Source organism: Numenius arquata, chromosome 2, assembly GCF_964106895.1.
Source record: "Numenius arquata chromosome 2, bNumArq3.hap1.1, whole genome shotgun sequence".
Taxonomy (NCBI): domain Eukaryota; kingdom Metazoa; phylum Chordata; class Aves; order Charadriiformes; family Scolopacidae; genus Numenius; species Numenius arquata.
This window is the reverse complement of record NC_133577.1, coordinates 36,065,197-36,088,944: the sequence shown is the minus strand read 5'-3', so window position 1 is coordinate 36,088,944 and position 23,748 is coordinate 36,065,197. Positions and strand designations below refer to the sequence as shown.

Here is a 23,748-nt window from a genome sequence, read left to right as displayed (position 1 = left end):
ATAGTGAGCTGAAATCTGAGTTGCACTTTGAGATCTGCCACGGATCTTTGTATGAAGCTGGGCAAGTCTTGCTCAGTACCTCCATTTCCCACCTGTAAAATGGGACCAGGGTGTGTGTTTCTTGGTCTGTTTTCACTCTCCAACAAAAATGCCTCTTAATAACTACCTGGGCAGCACTTGGCATCATGTATTTTTTAGTCAGGTAAACAATGCAAGTGAGGAATGATAATATTAAACTGGCTACTGTAAGGCTTCATCTGGGCTCTGAACATCAAGCTGTTCTTGCTTTCTGATTCTGATCCTTACTATCACGTGCTTGCCCATGAGAATACAGCTGAAAAGCTTGATCAGATGGAAAGTTTTTTTTGAGTAGCAGATGTGGTTTTCACCCTTGTCCCTGAGCCTTACTTCCCATTCCTGCAGCTCTGGGGAGCTGACAGATCACAAAGACTATCAGGCAGGATTAGTTTGTGCCAGAAGTAAACGTGTTCTGAGACAAGAGGACACTTTGGGGTGCATGATGTAGTATGAGTTACTCAGGGGTGGATGAAGAGATGCTGACTGCTTTGTCTTTGCATCAAATCCTGTTTATGTTGGGTGGTGATGGAAAATTGGTCCAGAGAGTTGTGGTGTGGAGTGGCTCTGTGTTGGGATGCTTAAGCAATTCTTAGGGTTGAATGGACAAGGCAGCTTTTGCAGGAAGGCCGTGGATCAGTGGCATGTGGTGTCCAAATGTCTTACTATGTTCCAGTGATTTGGTGCCTTTTGATAAGGAAGGGGAGCAAATTTGGTAGAGACAAGTGTGTTGGGGGCAATCTGAGTGCTTTTAAGGGATTAGGGAATTGTTGTGCCACAGCCTGTGGATAAATGGAAATCTGCATCTGGACCTTTTGAGTTCAGCCTCCCTCAGCAGCAAAGGCTGCACAGGAGCAGGTTTAAAAAGTTCTGTTCTGTTTAGGTGCCTTTCTGGCTCCATGGGGCAGTGTGATTCTGCCCTTTTGTGCCCCAGTCATGAGTTTGGACAGTTGGTGGGTGTATTTCCCGCCCTGGCTGGCTGGTCAGCTGGCCACCCAGCCTCTTCCCTATTGAGGCTGAGTGAGGGCAATTCAACGTGTGCTTTTCTTCACTCACCCAAAGGACTAGAAAATTAGCTTAGAAGACTTCTCCCTTTCTTTCCCCTAATTGGGCAGAAACACCCTGGCTCATACAGACACGCGCATTGCTGCAGTGAATGCCCTCTCCCAGCCATCCCTTGATCATGGTCCTTGGATAGCAACCTCATTACATGCAGGCCCTGCTGCCAGCCACTTGCTGCTTAATGAAGGCTGTGCATGTCCTAGAAAGACTGTGGCTGCTACCACCCTGCTAACCTCAGCAGATGTGGCTCTTCTGGCATTGCTGAGAGCACGAGGTCAAGGAGAGCAGCAGGGACATCCTTTGATGGCTGGAGGTAAAGGCACCAGGGGACGCAAGGGTTGGCTGAGGTGTAAGGAAGTCCAGGGTGTCACAAAGACTCCTTGTAGCTGCTGAGCGCGTTCCCAGGGGATGAGACTAATTGGTCTTGGCATGTTGTGTAAACAGAGAGGAAGTAAAGGGTCCATCCTCCTGTGCTGTTTAGTGGGACTGGCTGGAGCTCTTTTGAAATCTCATTTCAGCGGCTTGAGAAGTCGGTGTAGCATTTGCAGGGAAAGAGATCTCTCTCTTGGAGAGCAGCATGATGAGCAGTCCAAATTGTCCTCATTTATGTATGGATAGGTGGCTGGTAAGGAAAACATTGTTTTAAAGTACAAGGCAGAGAGTTTGGGTACGTGGGTATATTTCCAGTTACTCTACGAAGTCACTAGGTAGTTCTGAGCAAGCTGTGAAACCTTTCTGCCATAGTTTGCCTGCATGTATGAGTAGATAATATCAATACCGTTATCTTATGGAGGCTTAATACATTATTTAAAATGCTTTGAGATGCTAGGATGAAAAAGGCTAGCACAGAAGAGAAAACTAGATCCTGTGCTAACATTTGGATTCTTGCTACAGACACTGCACCCCGTTGGTGGGCAAGTAGTTTCATTGCACAACGGGTGAGTGGACCTTTGTTTTGACTTTGACACTGAAAGTGGCCTGGGTACAGAGTGAGCCCTGATCTGGACTTAGCTGTGTAACATCAAGCTCAACGGTCCTTCTGCTGAATATTTGAATACTGGCATTTTGGCTGGACTGGGCCTTGTAGGGTGATTGGCACTGAAAGCTTTCTTTGGGCCCATACTGGTTGCATAGAGGCTGCAGGATGGCACTCGCCACACATGACCAAGGTCCAATGTGTGACCCCTGGTGCACTGGAGTCTGGGCTTTGGGCTGCTAATGGCTCCAGGGTGAGATTTCCATATTCCTAGCACAGCTGGGCTTTGCCCTTGCCTGTCTCTCCAGGACTTGACAAATAGCTTCCAGATAGAGAACGTGTGAGCTCCTGAGTCCTTTTCACCTCTTGAACTCCCATTTGAATCCAGGCCTTGTCAGTTCCTGAAAATTATCATCTGTTTGCCTGAGCCTGCCTCTGTGCTGAGGGGGTGCCGGAAAACTTGCTGCTGGTGCTGGTGGTAGTTTCATCACTGTCTCTGCACTGGACCTCGCTCTCCAGAGCGAGTGCGTGGAGTTCAGGGGCATGTGCTGAATGTAGTGGGTTACACTATTTCCTAAGGGGCCCAGTGTCAGAACTTGTCTCTCCCAGGTGTGAAAAGTTGGGCCATAGGAGTTCTTTGTCCCTGCGTGCAGTGGAGTGCTTGTTGAAGCAATGTAATAAGGAAACTGTTGCAGAAACCAATTGCGCCATTACAGAATGAGAAATTCTGCTTCCGGTAACCTCCTGCAATTTTGCTTTTGTTTTTCACTCCCAGAAATACTCTACAGCAGCTGTTCCTCCAGCACAGAAGCCCCTGTCTATCTCACCCTTGCCAGCATTTGGCACTGAAGGAGCCAGCAAAACAAATGCCATGCCTGGCTGCTGCAAGGCAATCCTAGCAATGAGAAAGTTTGAGGCTGAAAATGATTGATTAGATTGTCTGATCTACTTGCCTGTGAGGATGTAGTTCCGTGGCAGGAGACTCTGGGACTCTATAGACATGTACCACATAAGTGGGCAGTGTGGCATGGTAGAGGTGCCTTTGGAGGAGCTGAGGAGATGTTCTCTTCTGGTTTGTTGTCTGTTATAAAGACTCTTTGGCTCACTGCCACCCAGCTGATGTCTGGTTTGCTGATTTGAGTGCCCATGGCAGGGGGGTTGGAACAAGATGATCTTTAAGGTCCCTTTCAACCTAAACCATTCTACAATTAAGGCATTTGTAGTCTGACAGTGGCAGAGAGAGGGAGGGTGGGAAGGAAGGGTGCTGTCTGGGAGGCAGAGAGAGATTGAATAGCGAGGGAAGGCATGAGGTATTCCAGTCTGCCCCAAGGAGGCAATTATGACTCTGCCAGGCAGCAGATACCTCTTTCTATATGTCACCTAAGGGTTCCCTGGATGGTTATCTAATCCATGCAAAAATATGCTGTAATGGAAGTGTCTGTGTGCTGCCAGAGCTGGATGAATCAGAGCATAAGAGAGCAGTAACCCATGTAGAATTTGGCCTAGCTGCTTCCTAGAAAGGGTAATGATTTCCACTTCTTTTCTGAAGGAGGCAATTGACTATGTCTTCACTAACAGTAAGGCTCTCCTGCTGCCAGTTTGTAAATGCCGAGGGCAAGGCAGGTAGGATAATCATAGAATGGTTTGGGTTGGAAGGGACCTTAAAGACCATGTTGTTCCACCCCCCCTGCCATGGGCAGGGGCAGCTCCCACTAGACCAGGTTGCTCAAAGCCCCATCCAGCCTGGCCTTGAACACCTCCAGGGATGGGGCATCCACAACCCTTCTGGGCAACCTAAGGGCACCACCCTCACGGTAAAGAATTTCTTACTAATATATAATCTAAATCTACCCTCTTTCAGTTTAAAACTTACCCATTGTCCTACTGCTACACTCCCTGATAAGAGTCCCTCCCCATCTCTCCTGTAGGCCCTTTTTAGGTACTGGAAGGCTGCTGTAAGGTCTCCCCAGAGCCTTCTTTTCTCCAGGCTGAACAACCCCAGCTCTCTCAGCCTGTCTTTGTAGGAGAGGTGCTCCAACCTTCTGATGATCTTCCTGGCCCTCCTCTGGACTCCCTCCAACAGGTCCATCTCCTTCTTATGTTGGGGGCCCCAGAGATGGATGCAGTACTCCCACTGGTTTACACTTGAACATCGAGCAGTTGACCGCAACTCTTTGAGTGCAACCATCCAGCCAATTCCTTATCCATGAAGTGGTCCATCTGTCAAATCCGTGTCTCTCCAATTTAGAGATGAGGATGTCATGCAGGACAGTGTCAAATGCTTTGCACAACTCCAGGTAGATGATGTCAGTTGATCTTTCCTTATCTACCAATGCTGTAATGCCGTTGTAGAAGGCCACCAAATTTGCCAGGCACAACTTACCCTTTGTGAAGCCATGTTGGCTGTCACTGAACACCTCCTTACTTTCCATTTGCCTTAGTATAGTTTCCAGGAGGATCTGCTCCATGATCTTTCTGGACACAGAAGTGAGACTGACCAACCTGTAGTTCCCCAGGTCTTCCTTTTTTCCTTTTTAAAAAATGGGTGTTATGTTTCCTCTTTTCCAGTCAGTGGGAACTTTACTGCCATGACTTCTCAAATATGATAGATAGTGCCTTGGCAACTTCACCCCCACGCCGTTACCTCAGGATGCATGGATGTATCTTATAAGGTCCCATGGACTTTTGCACCTTCAGGTTCCTTAGATGGTCTTGAACCTAGTCTTCTCCTACAGTGGGTGGTTCTTCATTCTCCCAGTCCCTGCCTTTGCCTTCTGTGACTTGGATGGTGTGGCTAGAGCACTTGCTGTTGAAGACTGAGGCAGAAAGTCATTGAGTACCTTAGCCTTGTTCATATTGACAGGTGGCCAGGTCTCCTGTTTCCTTCCAGAGAGGGCCCACGTTTTCCCTAGTCTTCCTTTTGTCACTGACATTACCTAAAGAAGCTTTTCTTGTTGTCCTTGATGTCCCTGGTAAGACTTAATTCTATCTGGGCTTTAGCTTTCCTAACCTGATCCCTGGCTGCTCGGACAATTTCTCTGTATTCTTCCCAGGCTACCTGTCCCTGCTTCCACCCTCTGTAGGCTTTCTTTTTGTGTTTGAGTTTGTGCAGGATCTCCTTGTTCATTCATGCAGACCTTCTGATGTTTTTGATGAACTTCCTCTTATTTGGGATGCATCACTCTTGAGCTTGTAGGAGGTGATCCTTGAATATTAGCCAGCTTTCTTGGGCCCCTCTTCCCTCCAGGGCTTTATCCCACGATACTCTACCAAGCAGATCCCTGAAGAGGTTAAAGCCTGCTCTCCCGAAGTCTGGGGTAGTGAGCTTGCTGTGCATTCTCCTTGCTGCCCTAAGGATCATGAACTCCAGCATCACATGGTCACTGCAGCTAAGGCTACTGTTGAGCTTCATATTCCCCACCAGCCTCTCCTTGTTGGTGAGAACAAGGTCCAGCATAGTGCCTCTCCTCATTGGCTTCTCTATCACATGGAGAAGGAAGTTGTCATCAATGTATTCCAGGAACCTCCTGGATTGCTTATGCTCTGCTGTGTTGTCCTTTCAACAGATATCAGGGTGGTTGAAGTCCCCCATGAGTACTAGGGCTTGTGAACATGAGGCTGCTCCTATCTGTCTATAGAGGGCCTTGTCCTCTCTGTCTTCCTGGGCAGGTGGCCTGTAGCAGACCTCCACTGTAATGTTACCTGTCCCTGCCCTCCCTTTAATCCTGACCCATATGCTCCTCATCCAACCCCAGGTGGAGCTCCATGAACTCCATCTGGTCCTTGATGTAGAGAGTGACACCCCCTCCCCATCTTCCCTGCCTACCCTTCCTGAAAAGCCTAGTCCTGCTATTCTCTAGTCCTATTCCTAAGTTTTCAGCATCAATCGGCATGATGGGATTAGAGCATTCTCACAGAGTGAGTTAAGGTTGGAAGGGAACTCTGAAAGTCATCTTGTCCAACCCCTCTGTGCAAGCAGGGTCACCTAGAACTGGTTGCCTAGGTCCATGACCAGACAGCTTTTGAATATCTCTAAGGATGGAGACTTGGCAACCCGCCTGGGCAACTTGTGCCAGTGTTCAGTCACCCTCACAGTAAAAGTGTTTTATGATGCTCAGAGGGAACATCCTCCTGTGTGTGTTTGTGTCCATTGCCCGTAGTCCTGTCACTGGGCACCACTGACAAGCACCAGGCTGTGTCACCATCCCTGGAGGTATTTAAGAAACGTGTAGACATGGTTCTTCAGGGCATGCTCTAGTGTCCAAGATTACTGGTTTGTGGTGGGGTGCTGTGTGGGTGGGTGATGGTTTTTGGTTTGGTTGTTGTTGTTGTGTGTTCAGGTGGTGGGTGGTGGTTTTGTTTGTGGTGTGTGTGGTTTTTTTTTTTTTTTTTTTTTTTTTTACTGTTGGTTGGACTCAATGATCTCTGAGGTCCCTTCCAACTACTACGATTCTGATTCTGATTCTGAATGTATGCAGAAGGGCAACAGTTCAAGGGGGAGATGGACAAGTGAGCTGCTATGAGTGCTTCTGTCTGGAAATATTTACCTCTTTTTCCCTGGGTATCTAGCCATATAATTTTGCTTTTCTTTTTTTTTCTTTTTTTTTTTTCTGAGAGCTTGCATCTTGGTGAATATAGCTATTTGGATTACCATGGGACCTAAGTATCATCTGGGCTGTCGCCAAGCATGAGCCAGTAGCTAGAACATCTCCTGAAACATCTGAGACCTGGTTCCTTGAGGTGCTGCTTTGAATCATGAAAAAGAGTGGGGATTAGGTTGGTCAGGGTGATTTGGAGTGCACCAGAGAGCTTGGTTGAGGAGGAAAAGGAAGATCAGGGAAGGAAATCCAATGTGGCTGAAGTTTGGGAGAATGTGTTGAAGGCAGGAGAGATCTGTGGGACAGGAAGGGTAAGAATGGGTGAAGACAGAGCTAGAGAGAGTAATTTTGTTGTATTAGGATTCCCAAAGGGACAATAATAGCACCTGGCACCAGTGGCAGTAAATTATGAGCCCGAAGTTAAAGCCAACGGCTTGTCATCTAGATTGGCAGGCTTGCTGGCTACCTTCCCAACCCTGCTGTCTTTTTTCTCTAAGCTCTAAAGCCTGGTAAGAAGGTATTAGACTAAAGCTGATTCTTTGGCTGCAGACCAGAGAGAGGAGATCAAATGGGCATATGGGCACCGCTGGCATGTGTCCTTGGGATATGACTTTGGGAGAAGTCCTGAGTGATGCTGGTGATGCTGTGTGAGGCTTGAACCCTTGGTGTGACCTGGAGGGAGCAAATTTTGAAGAAAGGAAAAAAAAACCCAAAAGTACTCCCACCTGTAAGTGCCTGCCAGAATCTCTGCATCCTTGTGAATGTACAAGGTTGAGGTCTTGACCTCTTTAGCATTTTTCTCTCAAAGCACCACAGAGAAGAATTCCTACTGAACTAGTAGAAGGAAAAGCCCAGTCTCCAATATCTACTGGCAGTGATTTATGGTGGGCTGCCAGCAGGCCTCAGAAACCATCACTCAGCAAAACCTAGAGATCCTAACTGCAGCAACTGCACAAGTATTTAAAATGAGATTTGAAGTGGGGTGAATGGCAGTCACAGAGTGGATGCTGGATTGGATACCCAAGGGCAACTTTCCCAAGGGTGGTCATCCTGCACCATATTCCTGTTCTGTCTATTATGTGTTGGCTGTTGTGAGTCCTTTTGAAGAAGATTTTCCAAAGGATTTTTTGTTTCTTGTGTTGACACAGTACAGTGCCGAAGGATAATGCTGGCACGTTCTCTTTCCCACTCTCTGAATTCAGCCCAAGTAGCCTCAAGGGTCTGGCAGATTAAGAAGTTTTGCTGCAACCTGTTTACACTTTCCAGCAAGACCAGTTAGTAGATGTTGCTTGAAAGTGAAGGTCAGGACCTTCTCCACAGTGCTCTTCTCTGGAATAGGGCTGAATTGTCTTCACTGTCCCCCAGTCTTGGTGTGTCTGGACTAGAAGGGCTGCCTGGGTTGGGTCCCAGTGTGGCTGCTGAGTTGGCCGGATACCTCTCCCTTCCCACTCCTCCCTCAGCATGTGATACAAATATCTCATCGTTGCCTGGTGAGAAAAGGAGTTTGCAGGCGGCTTCACCATATGCTGTCAGTGCCCATGTTGTATTTGATCTGCGGGTGAATGGATCTCTCTTCAGGCGTGATAAGTTACATCTCTTGCTTATGGCAGCAATCTCTGAAAAGGAGAAAGTCTTACAGGTTACTTCTTTAGAAGATCAGTAAGGTGAACTTGAGGAGACTACAAAGGGTAAATAGCTATTTGGAACCAAGCTGATTATTCTTCTTGTAGTCCAGAGAGCGTGTGATGGTGGTGGCAGTTTTCTGCTTACTTTTCTGACTTTGTTATATAGATTAAGAAACTGAAATGAGCAGAAGAGGTAGGTTAGGAACAAAAGAAAAAAGCCTACACCACCACCACCACCAAGCATTGAATTCCCAGCTTAAGCACTTACACAAGTGACCAGTCTCTTGGAAATCAGCATCCACAAGATAATGGGGGCTGCTACTGCATAAGATGGTAAGAGACTTGTTCAAAGCACTTACACAGAAGGTAGCAAGGAATGGAAACGAGGAGCTTGTTTTTCCCTTTACTTTTTGCTGGCACTGCTTAGCCCAGTATCTCTGAAGTGGGACACCTTCCTTGTGCAGTGTGGCTTGGCACTGGTGTTTGAGAGGTGACACAAGTGTGCTTTGTACCCTGCAGTCTCCCTGTGGGGCAGTGCCTGTGAGTTAGAAGAGAGGGAGGTGGTGGTGTGGGTTTGGAAACAGCAGAAGCAGGGTGGTCATGTGATGGTGCAGATTAACTATTAATGCTGGGGTTTTGTGCTCCAGTTTTGCCACTGCAGACTGAAAGCAAGCAGCTTGTCCCAGTGCATGTCTGAGACCTGAAAACGTAGCAGCCGTTACTGTTCAATGGGAAGAAGCTGGCTGAGCTTTTAAGGCCAAGGCTGTGACTAGAGTAAACACTAAGAAATACTGTTTTTGAGACAAGCTTTGGCGTGGTAGAATAGTCAGCCTGGCTGTCAACAACACAGCTGTCCTTGGCGTGGGCTGGGTTTAGCTCTGATTTTCTGCCTGAGCTCTGAATAGCCTCTCCATTGTTGGCTTACATGGGAACTACACTGCTGAGCTCTCTGCTTGCACTTTCTTTCAGCCTGTTGATGCCAATGGAAGTTTTGGGCATTGGTCCACAGCTCATCTCACAGGAGGGGGCACTCAATAGAGGCATCTACTTCTTATGTAGACAGAGACCGAGTTAAACGAGAGCAGATTGACTTTTAAAACTCCCTGCCCTTTCTCCAGAGCTGTGTTCCTGGATATACACTTCTTGTTGAGCTGCAATTGGTTTTGATGAAATGATGACCGATAAGTCAGACGAATTCTCCCTCTCAAAGCCAAAAACATATTACATCTTTTTCTAAATTCAAGGTTTCAAAAGCGTGGGTGTCCTGAGGGCCACAGGAGAACTGAAAAAAGCACAAATCAAGATACTTAAGAGAAACCCTATTAAGTTTGCTGGTTTTCCATATTGAAAAAAATCTTCTAGAAAAAAAAAAGCTCTTGTTGGGCTTTTCTTGCTCATGCAAAGCAATTTCCATAGGAACGAATTTTCAAAACGGAGGGTCCTTCAAAGTGTTAGGAACTTAATGTAAATGAGAAGTTTGTGGTCATGTCTATGCCAGGGCAAACTATATTTTTAACTCTAAAAATGTGCCTGTGTTTTAAAATCCTAGCATATCCCTGCAAGCTATAATTTCACCTTTGTGTGTTTGATTGTGGAAAAACAGGTTGAACAGTTCAAAAAATGAAACCCTTAATCACTTTGCAAGTTACTTTGCAATCTCATTGTAAGCATGCTCTTTTTTTGACAGCATAGATAAGTCTTTTGCTTACCTGTGGTAACTTGAGGAAGTACCTGTCTTGCATGCCACTTCAGAGGCTATTCAGACACTCCTGTAGTCTCTGGTGTGACAGTATGTGGGCATAATATGATTAAGAAACAAGGAACAGTTTAACAAATTGTTTTCCAAATTTCAAAGCTAGTGATCTGTGCAGTTCCTAGTATAGGTAGAAATATCCTTAAAATGAAGGCAGTCAAATGTCTAGTTTTCTTACTGCTGTAAACCTGTTACTTATTATGTTGCAGCTGATGTTTGCAGCTGGGGAAACCGCCATAAGTCAGGGAATGCCCTGGGTTTGTTCAGGGAAGTCTGTTACTGCTATTGAGTTCTGTACGTGCAGGAAAGACAAGCCTCACACCAGAACGTGGTGTACCTGGCTAGATAAGACTGTATATTGAGCATACTTTAATGTAAGTCTTGAAACCTAAGATGTGGTGCTTTGTTCAGAGCTCTGATATAGCACAATGAGTTCACAATATGTATATTTTCATTGTAGTTCTGAATTTGGTGTGCTATCAAATCAAACTCTTGTTTTCAACTTAATGTAACTTCCTGTCATCCTCTGAATAACACGGCCAGTTCTGTTACTTTCTAAGTGCTGTTAGAGGAATGAGTGTAATTATGTGCAGTGGAAGCGATGCTCTTAGAAAATGTTTTTTAAGCAGAGAGGCTTCTAATATGACTTCTTTTTAGTATTCTTGTATCTTTTGTTTTATCATACACCTAATATTCAAGTCTGACTGCTACAAGAAGTGTGAAAGGCATTTTTGATGTGCTCATTCTTCCCATCTGCATTTTGCAGAGTCTTTTACTATGGGCAGTTATGCTAAACAGCCTGTGGAAAGACCCTAGTGATGAATGAAACAGTAAACCACAAGAAGCTGAAAAAAAGTAAAAATCAGATTGCTATCTCATGATGTGGCTGCTGGTAGGGTTAGAAGTAGAAAGCAGTGGTAACTACTGCTGCAACTGAGGCTTGCCTGTGTTGCTTGGTCCACTGCATAAAACTCTGTATTGAGTTGAGACCCTGGTTCATTTGCTTTCCAGATGCAAGCATCCAAATCACTCAAACTACCCTCAAAACTATTCATATAAATGTGGTATAAATCTTTGCTTTTATTATCAACCTTTCTCTGCATAGAGGATCTTAATGAACTTGGTGTTGAGACATTCAGGTCTGCCTTTGTACTCTGCTCTTTCTTCTTTTAATGAGATGATCTGAACTTTTGTCCTTCTCCAGTGTGGTGAGTGAATGAACCCTCTTGGTCCTAGGACACGACCATTTCATAAGCATGAGTTGGGCCAAAATTCTGAACTGAAAAAAGAAAACACTGAAATGATTTGTGGTTAAAATTGATGTGTGTGTTATGAGCACTGGCATGTGTTATACAGGCTCTGATATGGATCTTACATGCTATTGACTTGAAGGTTTATTTCCAAATATTTGGGAAGTGGATCTCGATGCAAACAATGGAGTGGCATACGTGAGGTTGGTAGTTCTCCAACTAGTTCTTTGGGCACAGCTCTAAGGGTTGCTGTGCTTTGCTAATGCCTGTTTAGAAGGGTAGTGGCCTGCTTCTGGCTCTGAGCTGGCACATCACTGCTCTCGTATAGGGGAAGTTCAAAAAGTTGTCAGGAGTGGTATGTATCCTGTGCTGGCACCCATGGACAAGTGGATTGAAGTGTCCAGGGGAAAGCACTGTTTGCTGAATTGGTTATATTGCTTCTCACATCAGGGAGGCTTCCCTGGACCAGCTTCTGTGTCATCTTGAGTCATGTGCAGCCATGAGGAGGTGAACAAAAGGAGTGCAACAGGGTATCAGAATCCACAAGTGCTGGTCACCAGTGCTAAAGCGAACAATATACTTAAGAGGAAGGGCAAAGCACCATGTGGGTGCTCTTTTCTGGCTCCTCTGAGAGCCTTGCAAGCTGTTCACTTGGGTACAGGCCTAGGCTGCTCCTCAAAGTTGGTAGGTCAAACCTCATCACAAGCTCTGAGCTTCAACCTGCGAGCACCACCCCAGGCCCCATGTGCTGTGTAGTGTTGTGCTGTGGGGCAGGTGTGCACAGGTACTGCTGCATGTGGGCATGGGAGAATGTGCTGCATAAATGGATTAGCTCCCTGGAGTAAGAGGCCTTTATCATATTAGCTAGCTAGCCGCTTCAGCATGTTCCCTTGTCACTAAGGTGTATGTGAGGATCAGTGGGGCGGGTGAGGAGGGGGACAAGTAGATGGTAGGGTGGGGAATGTGGGAACAGTTGGGTTACGTTGTCATTTATCTCTGGTTATTAATGTTCTACTATTCCCACTGTCTGTTCGAAGACAAAAAAATGGTCTCTCTGGTCATCTGGCCTGTGATTTCTAATATAGTACTTGTTTATGTAAAATTATTTTCATGTGCTCATGGAAACAAATGGAATCTCACAAATAGGCAGTCATGTGAAAGGAGAAGATGCTGAAATATGCTGTGGGGCTGTGCAGCCATGACATATACACGTGTGTGTGTCTTGGGAGGAGAAGGAGTGGGACTCTGTGCCCTGTATTCAGACTCTGTGGAGCCTGAGCAAGCCCCATGACCTGGGAAGTTTGCTTGTTTGTTTGAGGCTTCCTAGAGCTATTTATGCAGTCAGCCTGTGTTTGGCTTTTTCAAAGTATCTTCACTGTCCATAAACCCAAGTTCTTGCCTGAAGATGTGCTCCTGTGTGTTTTCTGCTTAAAGTTGCCTTTGCGAGTGCTCCCAGCAGCACCAACTGAACCCAAGACAAGGGTTCCCAGGGGTTAATATCCTTTGCACTCAGGTGGAGAGAGGGTGGAAGGCGATTCGGACACCTTTTGAGGTTTCTGTTGTGAAGAGCAGGCCATGCTTGTCTTCCATGCCACTGAAAAATCCTTTCCCATTTAGTGCAATGAGCATACCCCGTGTTGCCTTATTTTTGAGAAGCTCCACTAAGACAACCCCCTGGCTAAGAATCTGCTGAAAATGTGCATATTCCAGTTTCTCCCCAGACAAACCCATTGATCTCCATTGGACATTTCCAGGTATAGTGTGGGTTTTATGCCTCCTGAAATGTCGCTTGAGCTAACTATACCCTTTAGGGCAGGTTTTTGGGCTGAGAAACAGGCATTCAGGGCCAAGAATTTCTACTTTTAAACATAAATACTTGATATCAAACATTGATATCTAAAACATTCAGGTTGGCTCAAAAACATGGATGGATTGGTGTCAAAATCTAAACTTGTAACAATTTTGAGCCTTTTTTTTCCCCTTTTATCTTCCATGCATACAGCTATCCTTTCCTCTGGCAGGGAGAACCTGTGCAAATATGTGGTCTCTTCTGGAAATCTGGTGTCCTGGATGCCTAGGCTGTTCACCTTCTGGCTGGTATGCACAAGGACCTGTGGTTTGCACAGAGCCTTCGGAGCATCTTGTAGTTTTTTCAGTTAGCTGAGGATGGTGTAAAGGTAATCTGGCACACACTCTGGTAATCCCTGTGTCCTTCAGGTTTGGAGCAGCCATCTGTGGATTCTCTTCCTCTTTGTGTCCCTGTAATGTCACAGCTGACAAGAGTCTGTATCTTTCACTGATTTTACTTTTTTTTTCTTTCCTAGGGGATACAGCTGTGTGACTTTCAGAGCCCTCTCTGTGTCTCTCTGCTTAGAGGAAACTGTTTACTTTATTGACTGACTTGTGCTAATGTCTTAACCCCTTCTTTGTGTGCTTGGGGACAGTGTTTAAACAGCAAGTGGTGGAAGCATCTGGGGCTGATTGTTCCAAGTCCCCAGCACTGCCATCCCCCATGTGCTGCAGCAGCAGAGCTGAGGGGAGCAGGATAAAGGCACAGGAGACAGTGTGCCTTCTGCCCTAGCTCTGCCTGTGGCAAAAGTCCGTGGGGAGGGAGGGCTTTGGAGTCGCATCCAAGCCAAGGCTTCAGTTAGCAGTCACAAGCTGGGACTGCAGAAGTGAGACAAACTATAGAGACATCAGATGATATGTTAGACTAGACTGGATGTTCCCGGTGGACAGCTTTGGAGCCAAGGCCAGGAACGAAGGGAGGAAACAGACACGTTGGCAACCCTGAATTAAAAGCCTTGTAAGCTTTTCCTCAGGAGCTGCTACCATGCCTGCCAGCTGTGAAACTAGACCCCCCTGTCCCTTCATACCCCTCCTCTCTTCCCAAGCTCTAGCGAGCAGAAGGGGCAAGCCCAGCTTTTGAACTTTGGTAACTTTGGCACGTGCAGATGAGTGATAGGGAATTAATGAATTTTGCCCCTTCTTTGTATTTTTGTTACTCCACAGGTGCTGGAGTTTTTAGTCAAGTCTGTTTCCTGCACAAATGGAGCTTTGCATTTTTTCCAGGCCTCAAAGAAAACTCTGCGAGGGATTTGGGGTTGGCGAGGAGTGAATAGATGAACCATCTGATGTACCCTGCAGATCAGCAGACTCGGACTCTGCCAGACCAGCAGGGGAAGCGGCTGCTGAGCCAGAGATGCTCCATACAGAATGTTCGCTTTCTCCATCCCCAAATTCAAATCAAAAGGCTGGTAGTGAAAGTGCCAGGGTAAATCTGGCCCCATTTGTCTGTGCCTAGGGGGACAGGGCTTCTGTACAGATCCAGAGCATAACTGGAGACCATATGTCACAAAGGTGACAGAGGAGCAGTAGAAAACCAGTCACCCAGTCACCTACAGCCAGGCAGAGTCTGTTTGCTTAGACCATAACTGTGTAAGTAGGTAGCTGTGTTTGCATTAGCTGTGGCTCTAATGTGATATTCAGGGAAAGCTTCAAATGCAGCCTGTAATTGAAATCATTTTATCTGTTCTCTGGGCCTTGGGAGCAGTGGGATTTTAGATGGTCTGCCAGGTGGTGGACCTTGCTGGCCAAGCTTCGGCTCATGCTCTTCTGCAGCAGGCATCGACCAGGCCCAGCCTGGTGCCACTCTGTAGTGATCACTTGTGCATCGAGATGCAACTGGCTAGTGCTTATTTAGAGAGCAAATCCTTGTGGGATTGACTTGCTGTTCTGCCAGTTAAGACTCACCTGTGGTTCAGGGTTGTTCTGTATTTGCTATAGGATCTCACCCATTTCTCTTCAGCAGTGACAGCTGAGCCCCTACCAGTAGTGTACAAAATGAGGGCACTTTGGTGAGCACAGAAGTTATTTTGTTTTGGTATTCATGGGCCGCCATTTCCAGAGTGTGTGATCCAGACAAGTCCCTGCTGTACACATTTTTGTAAGGCCTTGTCTGTTTTTTTTCCTCTTTTAATTTGCATTTCTTCTCAATGATTCCTTACTAATCGGTATTTCTTCTGCTGCTCTGTCCAGAGGTGCTAAGCATCAGTGTTTGCACTATATGGAGGCCATGGATTCATGCCACTTGCTGGCAGAGGTGCTGCCTGGAAAACTGGGGCTCCTCTGCCCAATAGAGATGGAGGCCCTTTATGACAGTGTTGAGAGACCAAATGTGTTGGTGTTTTGAAGAGGTTTCAGACAGATTGAGGATAAATGTGGCATAAAAAGTGTTAATGACTAATTCAACTGAATATGAAATAGAAATAACTTTCTGGAGAGTTCATAGGCTTTTCAGGATATTCCACAGCATCACCACAGCTTACAGTCTTTGGATGCTGGGTTTGTTTTTGTAGGAGGGGACTGTTGGCCAAACCACTTCAATTAGCCTGTATTTTAAAGTGCTGTGAGGCTGTTTAACTTCTGCTGGAGCAGTCTGCAGACTGTGACAGATGATAATTGTGAATTAAGGTTGTGGCTGAAATACAGCCCTCCTGGTGGTATGCTGCTTCCAGGGCTGGGCAGGGAACTTGTGTCCACATCTGGCATGTGGATGTGCTGGGTAGCAGCTTGCACCCCTGGGCTCAGACAGTGGGTGCTCCCCTGACATGGGGCATCCCTGGCTGAGGGTTGCACAGGGAGGATGTGAATGCAGAGTACCCTCAGGTCATTGCTGGAAAAGCCTGGCCCCCTTGTTTAATCTCTTGATTAAAGTTGTGTCTGCCTGAGAGCCTGAGACTGGCTGTGGGGTAAGGTCAGTTGGAGCTGCTTCAGCTTTACAGCAATGAGGAGAAGCCTGTGACCTACTCTTTTTCCTTACAGGTTTTGTATTGCAGAGCTAGAGGTGATGACAATGCCCTAGCAACTGCTCAGCGCCAAGGAATTTTAAAACCCAGTTCAAAATCAGGCTACAAAATAGCTTTAAAAGATTCTTACTTGTTATCCCCCTATATGGACCAGGAGGGCAGACCTGGCTTTGCTGCTGCAGAGTACCCATCACCACATTGGTGAAAGAACAGGAGCCACGGCCCAGCTCCCTCACACCCTTCCACATGGACATGGGGCACCGCTTGTCTGGGTTGGAGGTGTCTGCAAAAGGAGAGGGCACTGGGCTATGGTGTTTTAGTGCAGAGGTGCCTGGAGCTGTTGAGTCAGGGAGGCACCAAAAGTGCTGAGCTGTGGCTGGGGCTCCAAGCATGCCTGGCTTGTGGGAGCACTGCCTTTGGGGGTAGCCGATCCCTTTCCTTTAATTCAGCCTGTGCTGTAAAAAAGGCCCGGGCAACATCCCCTGCTTTGTTGGTAGCATGAGGCTGCTGTTGGTTTGCCTGCATGTGTCTCCCTGCTCTCTGGTGGCTAGCAGCTGTGGGCCTCCTGCCCCTATGGCCCCCCAGGCTGCCTGCCCTGTGCCATGCGGTGGGACGGAGGTGGGACTTGGTCAAGCAGAAGTCTGCAGCCACAGTGTGCCACACAATAGCCACTTTGTGCAGCGACCTGACCTCATCTGCCCACTGTGCTGCAGCTGTGTCCCTGCCCTGCGCCTTAACCCTCCGCACGCTCACCCCGACTGAGCAGTGATGGGGTGGGGGACAGGCTTTGTTCAGCAGCCAGCTGGTGGGGGAAGGCTGCTCCCCCTGGCCCAAACCTGGCTCTGGGGGCTGGTAGGGAAGGAGGTTGGGCAGGCTCCTTGCTCTCAGCCACCTTCCCAGGAGAGGAGGGCACTGAGAATGGTGTTGGGCTGGAGCTCACACATCGGTGTTGCCTCTGCACTGGCGTCCACTTCACTTCTCTGTTACAGGAAGCATGTGGTTGAAGCCCTGTCAGCCCATGGAGCTGCTTCACTGCCTTGCTGTCATGTTTTCACTTTATGGACATGGCATCACTGGGCATGGTTTCTCCCTTTGCATCAGCCTTCTGCTATGACTTAGAGTGCAGCTTCTCCTCACGCTGTAACATTTCCTCTTTTGGTTCATTTTCCAAATAAGCAAAGCAACATCATCAGTCTGTTTCTATATTTTCTGTGATAGACATTCAAGCTTGGTCTGCCTTGTTCATGGAAGACTCGGGACAACGGGGAAACTGGCTGGTAGGGTTAACAGTGTGAAAGCAAAACGAGCTAGGGCGCTGAGGAAACTTTTTCTTAAAACTTGGTCTGCTTCAAACTTTGTATCCTGTCAAGAGCTTTAGGATGTCAACAAGTAACAGACATGTCCATACCTTCAGTCAAAGTGCACCAGCCCTTCTGTGAAGGGTCCTCAGCAAAACTAATGAAAGGCAGACTTCTGGCCTGCTTGATGTTCTTATAAAGGACTGGTCTTTGAGTCAAGTTACGGCACAGTTACTGAATACAGACTTTTTAAAATTTTGAAATATTTTTTCATAAAGCAAATGAAAATCCCTGCAAAACTGTTAAGTTGTAACAAGCTGATTGTATATCAGTATGTAGCATTTGAAGTGTGCTGATTTATTGTAAATTAAATTAGTTAAGTTGCATGGAATAGACTAAACTGGTTTGAAAAAAATTGGTAGCAGTTAAACTGCATCCAACGCTAGGCAGGCTCTTAGGTTTAAAACTACAACCAGATAATAAAATTAACTAATAATAATAAACACCACCAAAAACCACCAGTAGACAAAAGACCTGTTGCTTTGTCCTATGAGGTAGTGAAAATGAAACCATTCTAAAAATAGAAATGTGCATATAAAAAGCAGATGTAATATGAAAGGTGTTTATTAATATACAAGCTGATATTTTACATTGTACACTGATGTAAAGGGTTGTTCAAACTCTTAAATATTTGAAAATTAAGCTGTGGTGCCTGCCTTTAAATTGTTCATTGCCAGAGTTTTAAATATTTATTTTTGAACTGCAGTAATGTGACACAAATTCACCCTTCTTGAGGATTTAACTATTCTTAGAATGACCTTGAATTATTAAGAATATCTATTAAGCATTAATGCTTAATTAAGCATTAAGAATATCTATATTTTGCTAATACATATTACAATCATCTGGATGATGAGTTTATATACAGTAGTTCTGGATACAGTAGCTTGTGTGCCACGACTTACCAAGTTAGTTCAGAACTGCTCAAATCAGCGTTAGAGGATTTGGAGAATTACTGCTCAATTGGAGATGTCTCCGGAAGCAAGGCTGGGCTAAAGGGCTGTGCTCTGAGAGAAGGAGGGTTGGTGGTTCATCTCTGCAGTTTATGTGGTATTTTGATGTGGCGGTGATGTGCAGCAAAGCCACATGTGTCAGTTCAGGGGTTCATTACTGCATGTCATTCAGTAAATACGTAACCCTCTAAGTGATCCTTCATAGTCCCTGCAACTTTCTTTTGAACCTGGATCCAGGACGGAGAGAGTCACCGGGTTATGAGCAGAGGGTATTTGTGTAACAGGAGGGGAGACGCGGGTGGGAGGGTTCTTAGGCTGAACTGAATCTGCTGTTTTTTGGGGAGTTTAACCCTAAAATGTTCCAATTCAGCATTATTTTTAGAGCAAGGCATAACTCTTGTGCCCTCAAAAAGACTTTCCACATTTCCTTAGTCATGCTATTTCCTCCTTTTAAGTAGAAGCCACAGCAGATCATAAAATAAACTTTCCTTAGTGCAAATAATAGTGCTTCCAAGCTGTAGGATTCAGCTCTGCTGCCAGCAGTTCCTTCAGAGACCAACAGGAGAGACTTTTTAATTGAAATAGGGAGGCTGAGCACAGATGCTGCCTCTTTTTCTTCCATTTCCTTTTCTGCAGGTGGAAGAAAGAGTCTCAGAAACCAAACACTTAAGTTTATTCTCAGCTCTGCTGCTAACATTCTCTATGACCTTCGGCAAATCTCTGCTGTTTTCCTTGTCCTAGCTCCCAAAAAATAACTCGAGGAAGTAAAACTGCACTTCCAGATTGGCCTAGTGTTAGGAATAATCCTGGGGTTACTGAACTGAACACGTCACCTTTCTTATAGGCCATTTCCCCTCTGGCTTTAGGCTACTGCAAGTCATGTAGCCAAATAAATGTTATTTCAGCTCTGCCTTTTATCTATGTAAATAGGAGTTAATGAGTTGCTGCATCTCATGGCTGGCTTGTGACGTGGAGGTCTCCAGAGGGAGGATGAGGAGAAGCTGCTGTGGAAAGTCCCTGGCTGTTGCTAGGCAGCACTGCATTTTAGCTTCCTTGTCTGAAAGTCTGTGCTCAGGTTTGGCAAGGCAAGGGAAAACTGAGGGATGGAAAACCATACAAAGATGCTTCACTTTTTGTAAAGCATGGCCTTACTATGCTGGGTGCAGAAAGCATGTGGCTGCAAGAGAGATGGAAGCAATTTGATTAAATAGAATAACATGTGATAACTAGCCTTCTATTAATTCATTCTTAGCTGCAGGATCATGTGGCTTGCTCTATGTCTCTCCCTCTGTTATGACAATCTTGGACTCTTGCGGTCAAGCTCTTGCAGTGAAGTGTAAGCGGAAGCAGGAAAACCCAGCAGTTCCAGAGAGCTTCCTCTGCTGAGATGTATGCACAGTTTTACAGTCTGCAGATGAGGGATGTCATGTTTTGATTTTACTACTAAGTTCATCGTAACTAAGTTGTTATGTAGGGCATCCTGTTCTTGCTGCACAACACAACCAACCTCTTTGAACTGTAGCAATAGTGCAATTAGTGGTAAAACCCTCATGTGATTGAAGCTCATCACAACAGCATCGCTAAAAGAGCACCTCTGGTTTCTGCCAGAAGTGTAGGACTTGGGATACAGCTGAGCACTTGAATTCCTCTTGGTAGACTCTGGCTGTTTGTCCATCCACCCACAGGCTAGCTCAAACTTTTCAGTCAGCCTTTGTCATCTTTTAATTGTTGTCTCTGTTCCTCCCTATGCATTTTAATAGAAGGCCAGGATGGGTAAATTTAAGGTCTTGCTGCCTCTGCTAATTTGCAGTTGGGAAAGAATATCTTGTGTTGCACCGTAATGGAGTCATTGGGGGATCTGTGGATGGGTTCTCCCTAGGCATTGGAACCCACTGGACTGCACTGGAAAGTGTTGTACTTGCTCCCTGGCTGACAGAGTTTGCTTAAAGATAGCTTTCCCCTTTCAGCAGACAATCCTGTAATGCTACTGAGGCACTGTGGAATTTGTTGTTGTAGCCTAGCTCCGTCCTTGGGGGCTCAGCCAAGTACCGCTGTAGAGCTCAGCTCTACAGCAGCATGGAGAAGCTGAGAGTCTTGCCCAAAGCTTGTAGTCAAGTGGGATGCAGCAGGGTGTGTCCCACTGTAACAGCACTTTTCCCCTAAAGGATAGGGCTCAAAATCCATAGTCCTGATTCGCACTTTCATTGCTTGACCCTGCTTTGTCTCACATGTTTTATCCCACCAGTGGGCGTGTGGCTTGAGCTGTTCTTGAGCTACCCTTCCTCATCCCCACCAGCAAGCATTTCACAGCAGTCTAGAAGAAAAACTTATGGAGAGACTAAAGCTTTGCAAGACCTCACAACTCCTCACTTTGCCCGTTCCTGCACCCCTGGGGTTTGTTGGCCCCGCCAAGTTCTCCCTCCTCCTCAGTCTTTTTCACTGTGTGGTTGTGGGGGGTCTTAAGAAAAGCAGTAACCTCACAGTAAATATGAGCCTTACAGTAACTGCCTTGCAGCCTGGCTGGGAATGGAGCCCTGCGTTGTTTTATAGGAATTCCCAGAGAATTACTTGCTTAGTCAGACAGCACAGACTTGGGTTGGTTCAGTCCAGCAGTTCCCTTTGTTTCCTTCAACCTAGTTTGTCCAAAGACCTGTTGGGTCCTTTTAGGTTAGAAACCTTGGTGCTGTGCTGCCAGGTCAGACCTGGGGGCAGAGGTATCAGGCACGGCTACTGCTGAGCCCTTTGATGAATAATGAAGCATTAGGGTTCACCTGCAAGAAAAAGCTCAGAATCCTTGCAGCACCTCCCTTCTCCAGCGTGCATTCTTGGACACTGCTTTCCTTAAGCTTCAAACTACCCATGTACAAATCTGAAGACTTGCTGCCTGTCCCTTTTCCTGCCATGTAAGTGGGCTGTAAGAGTGCTGAGGGCTGGATTTTACATCCAAGAGGATGGTGTGCATAGAAATAGTGGGTGGGTCTCCAACCCCCCCTCTAAGTTTTGGGCAGCTGTGTGGATTGGCACTGCAAGACGTGCTCATGGGGTGTAGAATAACAGAAGGTGGTGGTGGAGGAGGGGGACTTCTTCCCCTACACCCCAGCAGTACTTGCTACTGGAAAAATATACTTTCACCTGAGCACTGTCTTCAGTTTTGGGGTTGTTTTTTTTCTTCAGAGTTTATTTGGGGTTGATTGTATATTTTGGGTTGTTTTATTTTTTTTAAGCTTTTTGAGTTTCCAAGGCTCCTTTTACTGTGTCACTTTTGTCTTGTCTTCTACTGGAAAAAACAGAAAGACTACAAATAAAAGGAGAGAGGAAGTAGAAAGGTCTCACTATTTACCATCCATATTGTTAAAGATGGCAGGTTATCTTTCCACAGGTGGTCTGTGCTAAGAACTTAATCTGAAAAGCACTTCAGTAGCTTTGTTAAAGCATGTGTGTGTAGGGAGTGTTTTCCCACACTTCACACAGCTTTCCAACTGGAAAAGGGTAGAAAACAGTCAGGAACTAGGGAAATCTATTATTTCTTTCAAAAACTGATGGAGAAGTTTTTGTGACACATCTCCACCACCAAGTTTTTCACTATGAAAAATGTAGTTGAAGTATTTTTTACGGAAAAACCGTTCTCTTGAAGCCTTGTTTTTCCACTTTGAGTGTTTTTTTTGAAATTTTTTTGAGGGGAAAGAATGATTTTATTCACTTGCCAGCTTTCAAAGCGCTGCCTCAGAACTGGGATAGAGCTGCAACTCACCTGTTTATTTCTGTAGTTACACAGAGTAATTGGTGTTTTCAGTATATCCTGTTTGCCAAGTTGTGCGGTTCATGTGTTATGACAACTTTAATGGGTTTTACAGTATATGGCAAAGGGATTTAGGACTGTAGGCAGGTGCTTTTTACCTTATTTTCATTATGTTTATGTATTTAGAATTAAAAAACAACTGTTAAATAATGGGAGCATCCACATTTACATTAGACTATTTTTTTTCTTCATAAAAGGAAGATAAATTCACCTTCTTCAGGGCAGAGTCTAACCACTAATTTGCAGAAATTAAGAAGAAACTTCCTTTTAGGCAGTTGTTCCATCTCTTTCTCTGTGCAATTTTTTGTACTTCCTTTTGAAAGCCAGGGTATCAGCCACTGCCAAAGGACTCTGTGCAGGCTGGATGAGAGTCTCAGATTAGGTTGATTACTCGATGGCCACCTCTGGTAATTCTTAGTCTTTCATGTTTCACTTAACTATCCATCTGTCTTGTTTGCTAATTAAATATTGATGAAGAGAGACTCCCTACAACCTCCCTCTCTCTGTTCCCTTGTGCTACTGCTACTAATCCCTGGATTCTACTTCTCTTTCAGAAGATGCTGCTCAAGAAGAATTGTGGAGCGAAGACTAGAGTTATTAAAATTCATGTAAGTTGTCCTTTTCTGGTGCAGTTCCTTTATCTTTCCACATATGTCTAAATGTGGTGATTTTCTTTGAACATCTACACCCAGAAGATTATTTCCAGAGGCTTCCTATGGCTTGATCAGCTGCATAACAAAAATTGCTAGTCTGGAATATAGACTGTAGTTCCAGTTTAGGTTGGGTGCAGACGAGGCTAGTAATACATTGGCTTTTCCATTTTGAAGACTGCGTTCAAAGCTTCCTTGCACTGGAAGTCTACATCCCCTGCTATGAGCTGATAGTTATGCATAGCTGTCCTGTAGGGTGTCATTTGGATCCTTCTTGAACAAGGGAAGTGCTGATCTGAGGTAACAAGTGGTGTTTGGTAGGGATGATAGGTACTGGTGGATAGCTGTGGAAAACAGACTAACTGCATCCTGCACTGATGTCTGCAGAACTGGATGGTGGCAGGTGAGCTAGATTGCTTGGATGTTGGGATGGCATTGCAGTGTCTGAGCATCTCCTGTTCTTGAGCGCCCACCAAGCCTAGCAGGGCTAGGTTCGCTCAGCTCTCATGCTTGTAGTTTTTGAGTCTGTCTCTAGTACTCCATTCCTGGACTCTTCAGCCAAGCCCTGTCTCCTTTGTGGGTACCTTGGCTCTCTTTTGGTCAGTTCTGTATGGTGCTGTGGGAGATGAGTTTGTGACCTTGCACATTGCAGCCAAAACAAGTGCCTCAGTCCCGAGCCCCATTATGATCTTCCACGTTTGCAATACACAGGCAAAAACAGGTCAGGGTGGAGAAAACATATATCCTTTGTGATAAAACTACTACTTTCACTGCAATAACTGTAGCCTTGCAAGAGGGATGACTGGCAGATGAGGATCCTTCAGGGCTTACACCTTGCCCA

General features: G+C 45.8%; 1 protein-coding gene across 2 annotated transcripts in view; it reads left to right on the top strand.

Annotated features, from left to right (window-relative positions):
• The window catches only part of LOC141479442 (uncharacterized), a 60,585-nt gene that overhangs the window by 22,661 nt on the left and 14,176 nt on the right, over positions 1–23,748 (top strand). Inside the window, exon 4 of one of the 2 annotated variants that reach the window (XM_074168622.1) lies at positions 22,812–22,865. The exons of the other annotated variant lie outside the window; for it this stretch is intronic. Coding sequence (XP_074024723.1) covers positions 22,812–22,865 — 54 coding nt within the window. The remainder of the gene's footprint in view (positions 1–22,811; positions 22,866–23,748) is intronic. 2 annotated transcript variants of the gene reach the window in all.